We start from the raw sequence: 14,242 nt of genomic DNA, 5'->3' as shown, positions 1-14,242 counted from the left end.
AAGGGCTGCCAAGTGCTGTAGGACATAATGTGTAAAAATCGTCTGTCCACTGTTGCATCACTGACTAGTGTTCCAAACGGCGTCTGGAAGCAACATCAGTCCAAGAACTTGGGATACATCAGGATCTTCATGAAATGGGCTTTCATGGCTGAGCAGCTGCAAACAACCCTAAGATCATTAAATAGAATGGCAAGTGTTAGCTGGAGTGGTGTAAAGCACCACTGAACTCGTGCGGAAATGCATTCTCTAGAGTGATGAATTACGCTTCATTATCTGGCAGTCATGATGGATGAATTTGTGTTTGGCGAATGCCAGGAAAACACTACTTACTGGAATAAACAATGCCAACAGTCAATTTTGGAATCAGTGCAGGGTAATATTACTGCTACAGCATATAAAGACATTTTAGACTAGAATATATGCTTCTAACTTTGTGGCAACATGTTCTGGAAGGCCCTTTCCTGTTCCAGCTTGTCTGTGCCCCTTTGCACAAAGTGAGGTCTATAAAGACAGTTTGGAGGTGGCCTGGACAAAGCCCTGACCTCAACCACACTAAACACCTTTGGGATGAACGATTCCAAGCCAGGCCTTCTCGTTCAACATCAGTGCCTGACCCCACAAATGCTTTTTTGACCTAATAGGTACAAACTCACAGACAATTCAAAATCTTGCGGAAAGCTTTCCCAGAAGAGTTGAGGCTGTTATAGCCATAGGGAACTTTTGGAATGGGATGTCCAACAAGCTTTTTCAGGTGTGATAGTCAGATGTCCACATATTTCTGGCCATATTATGCAAACTCCATCACTGTTATGGAAGAAACAATACATTATGATATATTTGAGCTAAAACATTTTACCTTCTATAAATGTCCCATTTTGAAGATTTTGTCCCAACACTGACTACATGCAGGTTTAATAACGCACTACAGGTCTACTCACTGTATGAAAGTAAAGCAAAGAAGAAAGTCAATATAGATGAATGCAGAAATTTGAATATCTTTCAATTCATGACAATGTAATTGCCTCTATACATTGCACATTAGAGTGATGCAAGTGTGTCATAGTTTCTTTGAACTTATGCCCTTTTTCATTTACTTGTGCTGAATCGAGCTCCTGATGGACTGCTATCAGCTCTCCAGCTGATCATTTCAGTGGCACCCCGTAGCGCTGATAAGAGAATAGAAAGGGAAAATAGATGTATTTTGGTCCATGCTCACATTTATGAATCCCACCTCTTATCAGCCAGTTTGAGTCACAACCCGCTTAACTCTCTGCAGGCTTCTGCTGCCAGTCAAATTCTACCCCACACATTTCCCTGCCAGCCACATTCACTATGAACAGTGGGAAGGTCCCTCTTCACTCCCATGAGGCTGATAACGCCTCACACAAAGTGGGGAAAATGGCTACAGCTTCCTAGAATGGCCTGTTTCAAATTCCATTATAATTCCACTGATCTCTGAGCACCAAGGGCAAGTGAGGGACCTGCTGCGCTTCACTACACTGTAAAAAAAAATTCCGTAAAATTACAGAAAATGTACTGGCAGTTTATTACCTGGATTTTTTCCGTTATTTTACAGAATGTTCCTTCATCAATTAAACAGATTTTTTCCATAAATTAACAAAAAAAAACATTTTTTACAGATTTTTTTCAATTAAAATCATAGAGTTTTCCTTCATCAATTTAACAGATATTTTCTGTAAATTGACAAGTTTTTCTTTATTTAACAAAATGTCTCCTGTTATTTTACAGTGTTATGTCATCACTTTTTTCCATAAATTTACATTCAAATTTGCTATAGACCATTTTCCCTTTTTTTAGTCTTCTTTTGAAGTTTTTTTCCATAACTTAACATTTAACAGAATGTTTTATTTTAGTTTTCCTTCATCAATTTAACAAATCCATCATATAAGTTAACATTAAAATCTCCTTGTACATTAATGAAACATCACTTTCCAGAAAAAATATTAACAAAATACATTTGTTAATTCATTGTTGCTGTTTATTACAGGGATGCAAACAGGCAAAGGGTAAAAAAAATGAGAACATTGTGTCGATAAGTATGACCAAAAAACATGGCAATGAAATGAAATGACAAATATATACTATAACATTTTTAAATATTTTTTTTCCACTTTGTAAAGTGATCTTGGGTAAGACATAGGTGCTATTTAAATGGAGCATATTATTATTATAACAGCTGTAGACACTACTTCCAAAAAGAAGTATGAAATGTGGACCTAATAAATCATCTCAGCCCTAAAGTACCAAATGAAATACAGAACATCTTAAAACCAATGTAAAATTATTTAAAACAATTGTTATATAAAAAATATTGAACTAAGATCTAAACACTACATTGTGTCAGTACAAGCCTTCTAACATTGATTTTAGTTCATTACAGATAAAGTTAACATCAACATCTTCCTTGCCAATTTATTCAACAGTCATTGAGCATCTAATTGGAAATAATTCCCATTTAGGTGCATTTCGCATGCTTACACTTACTGACTGCAGTTCATTTGACAGTCCAGTTAACTGTCACAAATTGTCAATGTAACAATACGCTTTTCAGTATATGGTGGATATCATCAGTACACAAAAGAACACCATATCGCCCAACCCATTCACCACTGGAAAGAAACTGCAGGAATGACATAACTTGGAGAGTGTATTTTTCTCCCTGTAGTATGTAACTGTAAATCTACAAAGTGTACCTATATACAGCACATTTGCCTGATGGATGGGTCGATGGGCACAGGGACAAAGTAGGCATGTCTAATGATCTGGTAACTTGTAGCTCCTTCATGAAAAACAAAAAAAAAAAAAAATGTAGTTAAATTTAAAAAATGTGTAGGAGCAAGAATAGTATTAACACTTTTTTATATACTGCTAACATAGCTTACTGGGTGCTTATATCTCATGCAATACATTTACTGAAACTAATTTGGCATGAGAACAATACTGGTCAACGACTGTTATTCAAAACAGCAACCCATGTATTATAAGCCCTACATATAAAAACTCTAAATATGCAGGAGGTAAAGTGTTGTGTCCAAAACAAACATGTATTTGTTTCCATTAACAATTCAACATTACAAAAAATTTTGTAAACACCACAGAACTTAGGACTTCTCATCCTAACACTTTATTTCAACTTGTTAAATGAGTCCATTGTGCAGCATCTGAGGGCTCCAAATGCCTTAAAAATAAGATGGGAAAATGGTACATCAGCTTTCATCTTACACTAATTTATGGAATAACATGTAGGCATGTGTTTTTACATTTTTATGTATTTCCATTTTTAAATATACACAATTAATTAATGCAAAACAGCATAAAATATTACAGCTGTGCTCCAACCTTTTAGCTACAAATGTTTAGTTTGCCTCATCAGGAACACAACAGCAGAACTAAGCAGAAATATTAATGGGTACAAACACTAAGAATAATTATCACTTTAAATCAACTGTTAACGTTAATACATTACCACTTTACTGAAACTACTTCAACCAATATTTATAAAGACTACATTACTCACTTGCAGGCCTTTTTCACTCTAATCATATTTAAATGATATTTACTACAGTTCCACACATAGTGTGTCTAACCAGATTAACCCTCTGGGCTAATGCAGATTTTAAGCACTTTCCTGACACAATACTGATGCTGATTTGCTGGCTGAGCGATAAAAAGGTGACGTGAGACATTTGAACTATACATAAAGTTTATATAGTTTAGACATATTATAAAGTCTATAAAGAAGTGTGCAAAAATTGAGAATGCAATCACCATTGCAATTACAAAAAATTAAGCATGTAATAGCGAGTTTTCACGCAGTTCCGAGCTAGGGATCGCTGAACTCAAACTAAAAACGATATTGAGATTTGGCCTATGGGATCAAATCAGGAAAATAAGATTTGCTGTCTTAAAATACTGTCTGCAAAAACAAATACAACAAAACTACTTATAGCCCAAATTTTGTGAGATTACATTTTAAATCTAAAATATTGCACATTTATTATCAACATAAAACAGTACCTCCTCCAACAAATCTATTGCTGGTATTTATTAACAAAAAAAAAAAAACTTAAAAGTTAAATATTGTTGCTTAATGTTTTATTTGTATTACATTTATACTGTTTCAGCTTAGTTCTGCCATCCTATAAACAACTTAAACATAGCATTATAATAGGAAAATCTGAATGGTGCTTACCTTGTCCATTTAAATTTTGAATGGATTCTGAAAGTCACTGAGGTCCGTCAGGAATTTCAGAAGCTTAGGATTGATTTTGTAGTGCTTCTTGCACTTAGATTCAGCTTTTGAGCCACGTTCAGGGTTGATCCCCAGGAGACCCCTACAGTGACAAGGAAAACTGATTTATTTTAATTATTTTTGAACACATCATGAGAAAAAAAAATGTGCATGACAGTAACACAAAAACTGCACAAGCAAAAAAAAATGAAAAAATACATTTTCAGGAAAACACTAAAATGTATATTCTGCTCTAACACACCTGTTTAGCTAATTGCCATCCTCTTCATGAGTTATGTCGAGAATGAAAGTGTAGAAAATACAGTAAACTGTACAAGACTGAAGTCTTTAAGTCTAACTTCACTTACCTTTGAATGAACTCCAAAGTAAGGGCTGCTTCCTTGGGATATTTGATGTTCATCAAGTAAAACATGCTAAACATGTAGGCTAGAGCCACCAAAGGACAGTGGAGTTCTGCGATGGTCATAACCTGGTCTACAGCAACTTTAAAACGGTGTTCATCTGAAAGAACAATGAGAAGTAAACTGGAGTAAGATGTAAAAATCATGTTTTAAATCATAGCTGTACATAGCAATAAAATAGCATTTTACAGGCTTTGAAAACTTGCTGATATTTCCAACAATTCTCAAAATCGCCCTGAAGAACAAAATTATTTTACATTTTAAAAATGCTACTACAACTCCATATCTCTCTAAAGGGTGGCAATAATGTATTGAACATCAGCTTGAAGCCCAGCTACGCATGCACATGTATTGCTATGACAGAATCTGAAATTATAGCTCTTTCATTCAAACACAGCTTTGATAAGCCATGTCTCTGCACGTATCACAGTAAGCAGCAGTGAGGGTGGCATGCAGGCAAAGTTGAGCTCATAGCCAAACTACACAAAGTGAAGCACATAACTGATGAGCTTTTGGAACTACTGTCTGAGTAAGAAGAGGCTCAGCAGCAGGCCCTCTTAACTGGTTCAGAATGACCCCCCTGAACACATTACCGAGATCAGAGGACACAGGCTGCAAGACAATATGACCACTGAATAAGAATGGTAGTTGCTACCTATGAGTAGAGTACCACCCAGAGAGGTGCCAGCAGCACCAGTGTTCTTCCCCACCACAAACTGATTTGAAGCGGTCTCCAGTTTCAGTGTTGCCCTTATCAGAGCCACTAAAAACTTTGTCATCAGAAGTCATAACAAATGTATATTCAATATTCAAAGTAAAACACAAACTCTGTCACTGAGGAAATGATTCACATGACTGAAAATAGTAAAAATGATTAATATATTTTCACTTTTACACGTTTGACTATTAATAGTTCTCTGAAACAAGATACAATACTTATTCTGTACTTACCAATGACAATAATGCAAGGAGTTCTGGGTAGTTCTTTCTGGCCATCCTATAAAGACAACAGATGTTTTAAGTTTTGTGTTATTGTTTTAGTTTTATCCAGTATTCAAATTAGTAAATTATGTTATACTGTTGTAAAGAAACCAAAGTGAATTTGTACCAAATCAAAGTACCAAATTAAATTTGGTGCACAGTATATCAACATCCCAAAGGATTGCTGAAATCCTGATTCACATGGTGTGTAAGCATTCAAATGTAGGTTTACCTTGTTTGCAACCAACAGGACCTCTGTTTTTTCCTTGAAGTAACTTGTGAGGCATCTTAGCATTTCCAAAGGTCCTTGGTTCATCTTTTCACCAGCACTTGCTTCTCTTGTTCGAATGAAGTCTTTCACCACTTGGCCTTTTTTAGAGAGTTCTTCTGCAAGTTTTACTTGGACCGCAAAGCCAATAAGTGTCTCGCAATGGTCGAAAAGACCAGAGGCTTCAAATAAATACGGCCATTTTTCCATCAGTGTGTTCACGTTGGTGTTTTCATTATTAATGTCCAGCCTTTGCCTGTAATATGTCTCCTTCATTAGTTGCTTTACATGTGCATCAGATAGCAGATTTTCTTTGTGAGAATTGCAAAGTTCAATCCTTTTGTTTTCATAGTCTTCATCATTAACAGGAGGGAAAGGCTGCCACTCCACACAGCCATATTTGTCTGAAAGTTTTGGCTTCTTTGGGGCTCTCTCACCAGCTTGTCTACTGAAAGTCTGGGCAGTTTGTCTTAGACAATTTTCAACACGGTTCTCCATTTGCAGCATCAAAGAATCATAACCACTTCCTACAATAATGTCTCCACTGACATCAGAGAAAGATTTGGGAAATCGTTCCACTATCTGCTGGGCAACATGCCTTAACTTCGTTCTACCCGGACGAGATCCACTGGCAAGAAGATCATCAACCACAATGCGAATCATCTCTCTTCTGAGCGCTGGCATTGGCCTCTTTTTTTCATTCAATGCCTTGATAAGCTCGCTGGGTAGTTTATGCCATGGAATTTGGAACGAGTCACTCAGCGTGGCTGTACAAGGTGATGCAGACATCAAGGAGTCTGGACAAGCCAAATGGAGTTGCAGTGTAACTGGGTCATTACATGGCTCCAAATTACTCTGTGGTTCTGAAAGCAGAATAAATAAAACAAACAAGATTGTTAGTTTATATATCTAAGCATTTAAAATACTTCTGCTGCCTGATAAATTTATAACCTTCTTTTAGTCAACTGCAGTATAAAAAATCCAGCCAGGTTCCAAGTTTAGAACACTATAATTTCATAAAACACTTTGCATTAAAAAGGGTTAAGCACTACAAATATAAACTAGAAATATGAACTAGAAACACCAGAAAAGTGTAACCAATACCAACAATGTCAGCTGAGAATTAGAAAGTTGCATCAGACATTTTTGCCGAAATCAACCTGTGCACACAGTTAATCGTTTAGTACTGATTACTACTGCAAAAAAATCTGTTATGTTGATATACTGCAATGAATAGATTTTTATTACCAAACACTCTGGAGTCTTGTTTTTTTCTTGCTTTTTTTCCCCCTCTTATAATGACTGATCACAGTATATTTAACATATACTACATTTCGCATAGACATATACTGTACATAGCACAATAAATGCTCACAGTAAATCTTGTTTACGTAGTATGTACAAGTTTCTCGCTTTTGAAAGTGTTTGACCTTTACAATCTCAAAACTGCACTGAACACAGAAAGAACCTTATAATTCTAAGCTGTAAGTGTAAAGCCATCAACTATGTTAAACAATTTCAACTTCAAAACATTAGAAGGATGAACAAAGAAAGAAACACTTACCAGCAGAGAATGCTTTAATCAGCCTGCGACACTGTATTGGCTTCAGGACACCTTCAAGATCTTCGATCGTCACCAAATTTAGGTCATCGATTTGGGAAACACCAATTTCTTGTAGTCTTTCAATCACTTTATCAAGGAGGTTCCTCACAAGCAATGGCAGAGCTCCACTGATTAAATCTCGGATGGCATCCATAGCGGCACATGCTTAAGTGGAAAAAATATTTTGGCACCTCTATGGAAACATTTGTGAGGGACATAATCTGCAAGACCATCTAGCTTTGAACCTGTAATATTATTCGGACTGTCCTTAATTTCATAGATTCCAAGGCTAGGAATAAGTTCAGCTATTTTTTCTCTCAGCATAAAAAACACTGTCTTGTCCTCTGTAATGACAATGGAGAGTATATGCCCTAACCTTAACTCTCCCACGTTATAACGCAAAACAACAAGCAAGCCATTTGAATACAGTGTGCCACGCACTGTTACTTTGTCAGTGATAACACAGCTGTCTAATGAAAGACTGAAATCATTAAGTGCCTCTTTCAATTTAGTGCCGTACAACTCAGGGCAAAATCTGACAGACTCAGATACACTGACTTCAGGACCGAATAGACTACCACTGGACATAAAAGCCTGAAACAGCTGATGTCGCTCTGCAAGTGACTTTGTCACATTTTTCACATTATGGTTTGATCGAACACACCTTTTAAAGTAGCTGTGCTTGTTTTCAAAACGTAACGTCCAGGTGCGTATAAGTGGACCAAACTTCACAGTTAAGTCAGCATAGTGAAGAAGGTAGTGATGTTTTGGTCTTAATTTGTGCTGTGGAAACATTATCTTTCTCAGTTCCACATACTCCTCAATTAAGACTTTCATATAGGCAATCTGAGGTTCAGAGAGGGTAGGTGCACAAACATGTTCAACCATGTTCCTCAAGAGAAGCAGCATCTGCCACACAGCATCATCTGGGTCCACAATTTTGTCATGCAGCAAAACTGGCAAAAAACGTAGCAACCACCAATTTTGAGAGGCTTGTCCTCCAAGCTTAAGTCCTTTACTCAGAACAGCAACTGGTTTGTTAGCACTTTCACCAGGAAAGAATTTAAGCCTGTCATTAAGACATTCAAAACTAAACCAGTGTTCTCTGACAAAATGCTGCAGGCATAGTGCCAGATCGAAATCAACTACACCCTCAAACAAATCATGGGCAATGCAAGGCGGTAGTCCAGGTTGGCATACATGAAAATGGCTCAACTTGTGGAACACACTATTCGCTTTAATCCCTTCATGTGCCGTCTGTTCCTGGTGATCAGTCAAAAAACGCACTGACTCATTGTACCTGTCTGGGTCTCTCGGTGATGCACAGAAAAGAGAATTTAACTGAAACTCCTCTTTAGTTATCAGGCAGTATCTGCAGAAATATTCAGAACAGCTAAAATTTTCACAGAAGCCACCAATAAAGTGTGACCCAAGGTTGTCACCAACAATACAGGCAACTGACCCTCTGAATGTTTTGCCCTCTATAGTTATTCCATTATTCTCCAACTCACACAGGTCAGAAAGTAATCTTTCAAAGACTCTGCTCGCACCAAAATATTTACAGTCCTTCTCTACACATAACAAAACTAACTGAATCTGATCAACCGTTGAGCGACTGAATGGGTAAAAATTGCCCAAAGTATAGTACACTGCAAGCATTTTATTCTTTTTTCTAGCTGATCCCAGAGGGTTACAAACCTCAAAGGAATCCTGGAACAACATTACCTTTAAAGCATGAGGATCTGAGCAAAAAAATACATTGCCCTTTATGACAAATCCATCAGTAATATCTCGGAACATACCACTTTGAGTAGGAAGAGGGTTTAAAATTTGCTGACATGCCCTTTGGTCTTTTAAAATAGCTTTCAGGCTTTCCAAAACAGGAACATAGTGAAAATGCCTCCTCTCACCTTTATCATTATGGCCTAACATAATCTGCAGTGGCTCAACAAAGTTGAAATTATTCTTATAAAACTGAAGTCTCCTATGGTGTGTGGCTAATGTGCCACCAGAAGTTAATGCTCTTTGTAGAGGACTTTCATTGTAAAGCTTCTTGCCAAACTCTTGCAAAGCATGCTGTGGCACACCATGTTCTTGAAGGTCTGTTATTAACCTGTTAATTGTAAATTCATGTTGGATGTCCTGTATTGTTCTCATCTCACTCGCAATTTCTGTTATTGTAGATGCAGGAACCATATACTTTGCTTGCAGGCCAAGAAAAAAGAGAGCTAAGTTTTCAGTGTATTTATCAAGGGGGTCAGTCACTGGTATTTCTAATTCAGCTTCAATAGGCTCTGCATGAACAACTTCTACATCTTTTTCACTGAAGTCATCTAAACATTCTATTGTTTCAGCAAGATGAGTAGAAGCAACTTGAGCTACATCCCAGTTTTTGTGATATCTTGCCACATGAGAAGAGAAAGATGATTTTACTTTAAAATTTTTACAGCAAGACTGGAAAGGACAAGTAACAGTAAGCCCCTCTTGCAAATGAGCACATAAATGAGATACAAGCGCCTTGAGACTTTCACATTCCTTGCTACAAAACTCCCATGCACATTTTAACCTAGCAGACACACTACGATGAGCAGGTCTTACTCTAAAGTTATAGTGAGCCCTGGTCACGTGAACATTGAATGAACTGTAAGAAGAAAATGTTCTTCCACATTTTGGAAAACCACATGGGAATCTGACTTTGTTTAGATGCCTGTGCGTTCGGCAATGTTTCAAATATAAAGAAACAGATGACGCTTTAAATTCACACACTCCACAAAGCAGCATGTTTTAAGCAAACACGAATGAGAAAATGCGAGAAATAGATTACTCTCGGTCATCCTCTAAAAAAATGACGGAGGAAAACCTGAAGCCAGCATACACAGACAGGACAAACACGAGCAAACACAAACGTTCAGTTTGTGTGCCATGTCCATGCTTGGTTGTTTAAAGATTCTAGAGTGTTCTCTCCCCATTCACCACAATTAGTTTGCTCGTCAGGTCTTTTCTGAATATTTAAGGACAAATGAAAACATCTTTGTTCCTATTTGTCCCGTTGGTGTACTCTGGCCTGAGGTAACTTAGCTAACGCTAGCTGAAACTGCTGGATGAGCTGTATCTAGGGTTAGCTAGCTTGCTAGCTTTTAGTCTGCCCATTCTGGGGAATGTTTTTCCCTTTCGAATGTAAAAAGGCACACGTTTTCAGTCTTCCATTGCAGCAAAGATTATCGGTGTCAAAACTACGTCGATATTTAGCTACCAAAGAAGCGACAGTAGCACTAACGCTAACACTAACGTTAGCCTGTCCAAGAAATCTGTGGCAAGCTTTAGACTACGGCTAACGCTAACCCACAGCCATCGTAGGTTAACGTTAATTCGTTGTCTATATTAAATTCGCTAAATGGGATTATTTATCTTTGTGATACTAGCTGGTAGTCTTTTAGTTACAAGTTTACCTACGTGAACAAAAATGGATGATATTTACCACAGAGGTGCCACCACAATAAAGAGGGCGAGAAGATGAAATTTTGTGTTGAGGAGAGAGCGACCGTTGGTCGCGTTCACACACTACGCACGCGCACAGTTTGAATTTACTGAAAAAGCTCCGTAATGATAAGATAATTGAATTCTTCCGTAAAAAAGCACAGGAATTATTACTGTTAAATTACGGCTATTTTTTACAGTGTACTTTAGTTCAAGTATGCGACAACTGGGGCTGGCTGCGATGGACTGTAGAAAGTGCTGTGAAAATGTCTCAGCAACTGACTTTAAAGGGCCAATATCCTACATTTGTCCTGTATTTTATCTTTCTCCTTGAGTTCCACAGTTGTGTGGTTTTTATGTAGCAAAAAGAGTCATAATGCATTTTACATGACCATTTTCCAGCCAGCTGTATACCTTAGAATGAAACAGCCTGCTTTTTTTACTGTGTCTTTAAGAATGATATGCGTAAATAAGCTCATATCAGATTGGCTGGCCTGTTTGTGTTGTGCCTTGTTCAAAAATCTGTTTGGGATGGAACTCCTTATAACTTCGGTGTGAATGGGCAGGGCTAAACAGGCAGATAATAAAATGGGTTGCTCTCAGACGCATCACAAAAACAGTGAATTTAAAATGGGGGTTTTTTGCAGCTTAGTTTTCATATATGGATGGAGGGGTAAATGGCAAGTTTTGAAACTTTAACAGTGTTTATATACTGCATTAAACTCTTATTTAAAACAAGGGAGGAAAATTTGGTTTCCCAATATATGGGCTCTTAAAGGAGAAAAGTAGTCATGTTACTTTTTAAATCATCTCACATTAATATCAAGCAGTACATTACAGAAACTCCTCTACAGAGATGTCTCATGTTTATGGTTGGCTTTTGAAAGTCTCCAGTGGTATACATTTCATTTGAATAGCTATAAATGTATGAATATAAACAATAAGATAATACATATCAATAACTAAGTGAGAAGATGTGATGAGGTCAAAAAAATTAACATTTTTACCTTGTTAGTTTATTATCTTTACCACGTATAAGGCAAAATTCAAGTTTTCCTGTAATCTTTGACCAAGGTGAAGTAACTTTTCCAACCAGCTGTATACCTTAGAATTAAACAGCCTGCTTTTGTTACTGTGTCTTTAAGAAGGATACATGTAAATGAGCTCAGTCCTGATTGGGTAAAAGGCATGTAAAAGGCAAAATTCATGTTTTCCTGTAATCTTTGATCAAAGTGAAGTAACCTTTTCCTACCTGAAAAGATCTAAATGCATGACATGCATCAGCTGCCATGGAAAAATAATATTAACTAATAATATCATGCTTACATCATGCCCCGCCCCTCCCCGGATACCCCATTTCACTCCGCAGTACTGAAAAAAATGCTCTCTGATTACCAATTTACCAATTCGATCTCGGAAAAGCACCCTGCTGTGTTTCTGAGGTCAACGCTAAGGTGATTACACAAAAGCTCATGACTTGTAGGCATGACATGTAATTTATAGTTATAAAAAACAGTTAAAATTAGTGAAGTTATCAGTCTTATGCCACAAGAAGTTTTACTACAGCTTAAAATCACGCCGAGCCTGCGTTTGCTCGAACAATTCAATACAGAGCCCACTCCATGGAAAACTGAATTTCCTCATTCTAATAAAAGAGTTTGATTTAGCATGTAAACATTGTTAAAGTTTCCAAACCATTCACTCCCCAGTCCGTTTATGAGACTAAGCTGCAAAATGAGCCTGTTTTAAATTCACTGTTTTTGTGATGTTATGCAAACCCTCATGTCACATTAACTCCAGGAAGATGGATAAAAAAACAAGTCGCATCTTACGTCTCTATACACTGCAAAGTTTCTCGGTTTTCCAAAGTTTCTAGGTTTTCCAAAGTTTCTACATTACAGATTTGGTCTTCATTTCTTCTGTGCTTTACATAGATGGATTTTTTCTTTAATATCAAATAGATCATATATAAATATATTACAGTGAAAATTTGATTAAAATGAAAGTGCATTCCTTTCTGCTTTCATATATAAATATAGCACTTCCCTGCCCTCTATGCCCAATGTCTTTTTTATCTTTCCGCATCGACAAGAAGAAGACAAAGCAGGAAGAAAGAGTGAATAGGCCTCATTACTAACCAAAGGTTAGCTTCCACATCAAGTGATCTTTCTGTCCAAGGGTCAAGGGAAGGTCACATCCATCAGTGGTGAAAAAGGTCTCTGCGCCATCCTCCTCTCTCCCTCCTGTGCGCTGCCCAGCACCAGAGTGATGACGGCCTTGTTCCAGATAAGGGCTGATCCATTGGCCTGATTTGTGGGCAGCAGAGCAATTTCAATACCCGTCTTTGCGCTGATAGATGAGGCCTGCCTTTGATAAAGGGCCAATTTGCCACAGGGGCAATGGGGATGGAATTGCAGCAGATGCCTTTATTTTGTCTGCTTCACAATTCAGAAAGAAGTGGAGGTGAAAAACAGAGCGAAAATAACACAAAGCCAGAGTGAGAGGAAACTTAAATTATAATTTTCTTCTTATCAGTGCCAAAGACAAAGCTATCTTTTCATTGCTTAAGTGTCTAGTTTGTGGGGAATTTTGCAGACGTTTAACCCTCAGCAGAGCGAAGCGTGGCGAACAATAACAGTGTTGTGCAAGTGAGACCATGCGATAACGCGTCTCGGTGGAAATCTTCGGGGATCGTTCCGTGGTAGGAAGTACAAGTCTTGCCGGAGTAAACATGACAGCGCAGAGGTATGTAATTTCCTATCTTCCTAATTAGATCATAAGGGAGGAGAAGGCCATCTATGGACACAAAACGTTATTACAGTCCTTGCTTTGAAGGCGTCGTGGAAGAGTGAATGTGTCACTGACTGTCTTGTTACTCTTTGTTTACACAGTATAATTTAATACAGCCTGCACTAACATTAGCTGATTAGCAGCCAAAGATGTGGCAAACATATGTGCTGGGCAACAAAGAAATATGGCATAAAAGAGCAACTTCTTGTTTCATGTCTGTCTTTGTCCTTTTTGTGAGCGTTATTTTTGAATCTCAAAGCATTAGAGTGCCTCAAACAATTGTTAAGGGCAGAGTGAGAGGACTTTTTTTTCTTCTGTGACAGACTTTAAAATCAGGCTGTGTAATTTCATATTGATGTAGTGGCTTACACAATGACAATTAGAGCAACACCTATAACAAATGACTGGTCTAATTATGTTATCACCACAGTTGGCAATTACACAGACCC

At 37.5% G+C, this 14,242-nt stretch overlaps 1 protein-coding gene across 2 annotated transcripts; it reads right to left on the bottom strand.

Annotated features, from left to right (window-relative positions):
* Positions 1 to 2,062: 2,062 nt before the first annotated feature.
* Positions 2,063 to 9,988, bottom strand: LOC119265395. 2 transcript variants are annotated; one of them, XM_037545838.1, is made up of 6 exons: positions 7,488 to 9,988; positions 5,888 to 6,786; positions 5,626 to 5,671; positions 4,621 to 4,774; positions 4,214 to 4,355; positions 2,063 to 3,199 (listed from the first exon to the last, which is right to left on the bottom strand). In XM_037545838.1, the coding sequence occupies exons 1-5, from the start codon at positions 7,678 to 7,680 to the stop codon at positions 4,223 to 4,225; spliced, it is 1,425 nt and encodes a 474-aa protein (XP_037401735.1). In that variant the 5' UTR covers positions 7,681 to 9,988; the 3' UTR covers positions 2,063 to 3,199; positions 4,214 to 4,222. The 2 variants fall into 2 exon arrangements, with proteins under 2 accessions (XP_037401735.1, XP_037401736.1); XM_037545839.1 differs by having other exon boundaries at positions 2,063 to 2,800.
* Between the last annotated feature and the right edge of the window lie 4,254 nt (positions 9,989 to 14,242).

This window comes from Pygocentrus nattereri, chromosome 16, assembly GCF_015220715.1.
Source record: "Pygocentrus nattereri isolate fPygNat1 chromosome 16, fPygNat1.pri, whole genome shotgun sequence".
NCBI classification, from domain to species: Eukaryota; Metazoa; Chordata; class Actinopteri; order Characiformes; family Serrasalmidae; genus Pygocentrus; species Pygocentrus nattereri.
The sequence above is the reverse complement of the archived record's forward strand: the minus strand, read 5'-3'. Positions and strand labels throughout refer to the sequence as shown.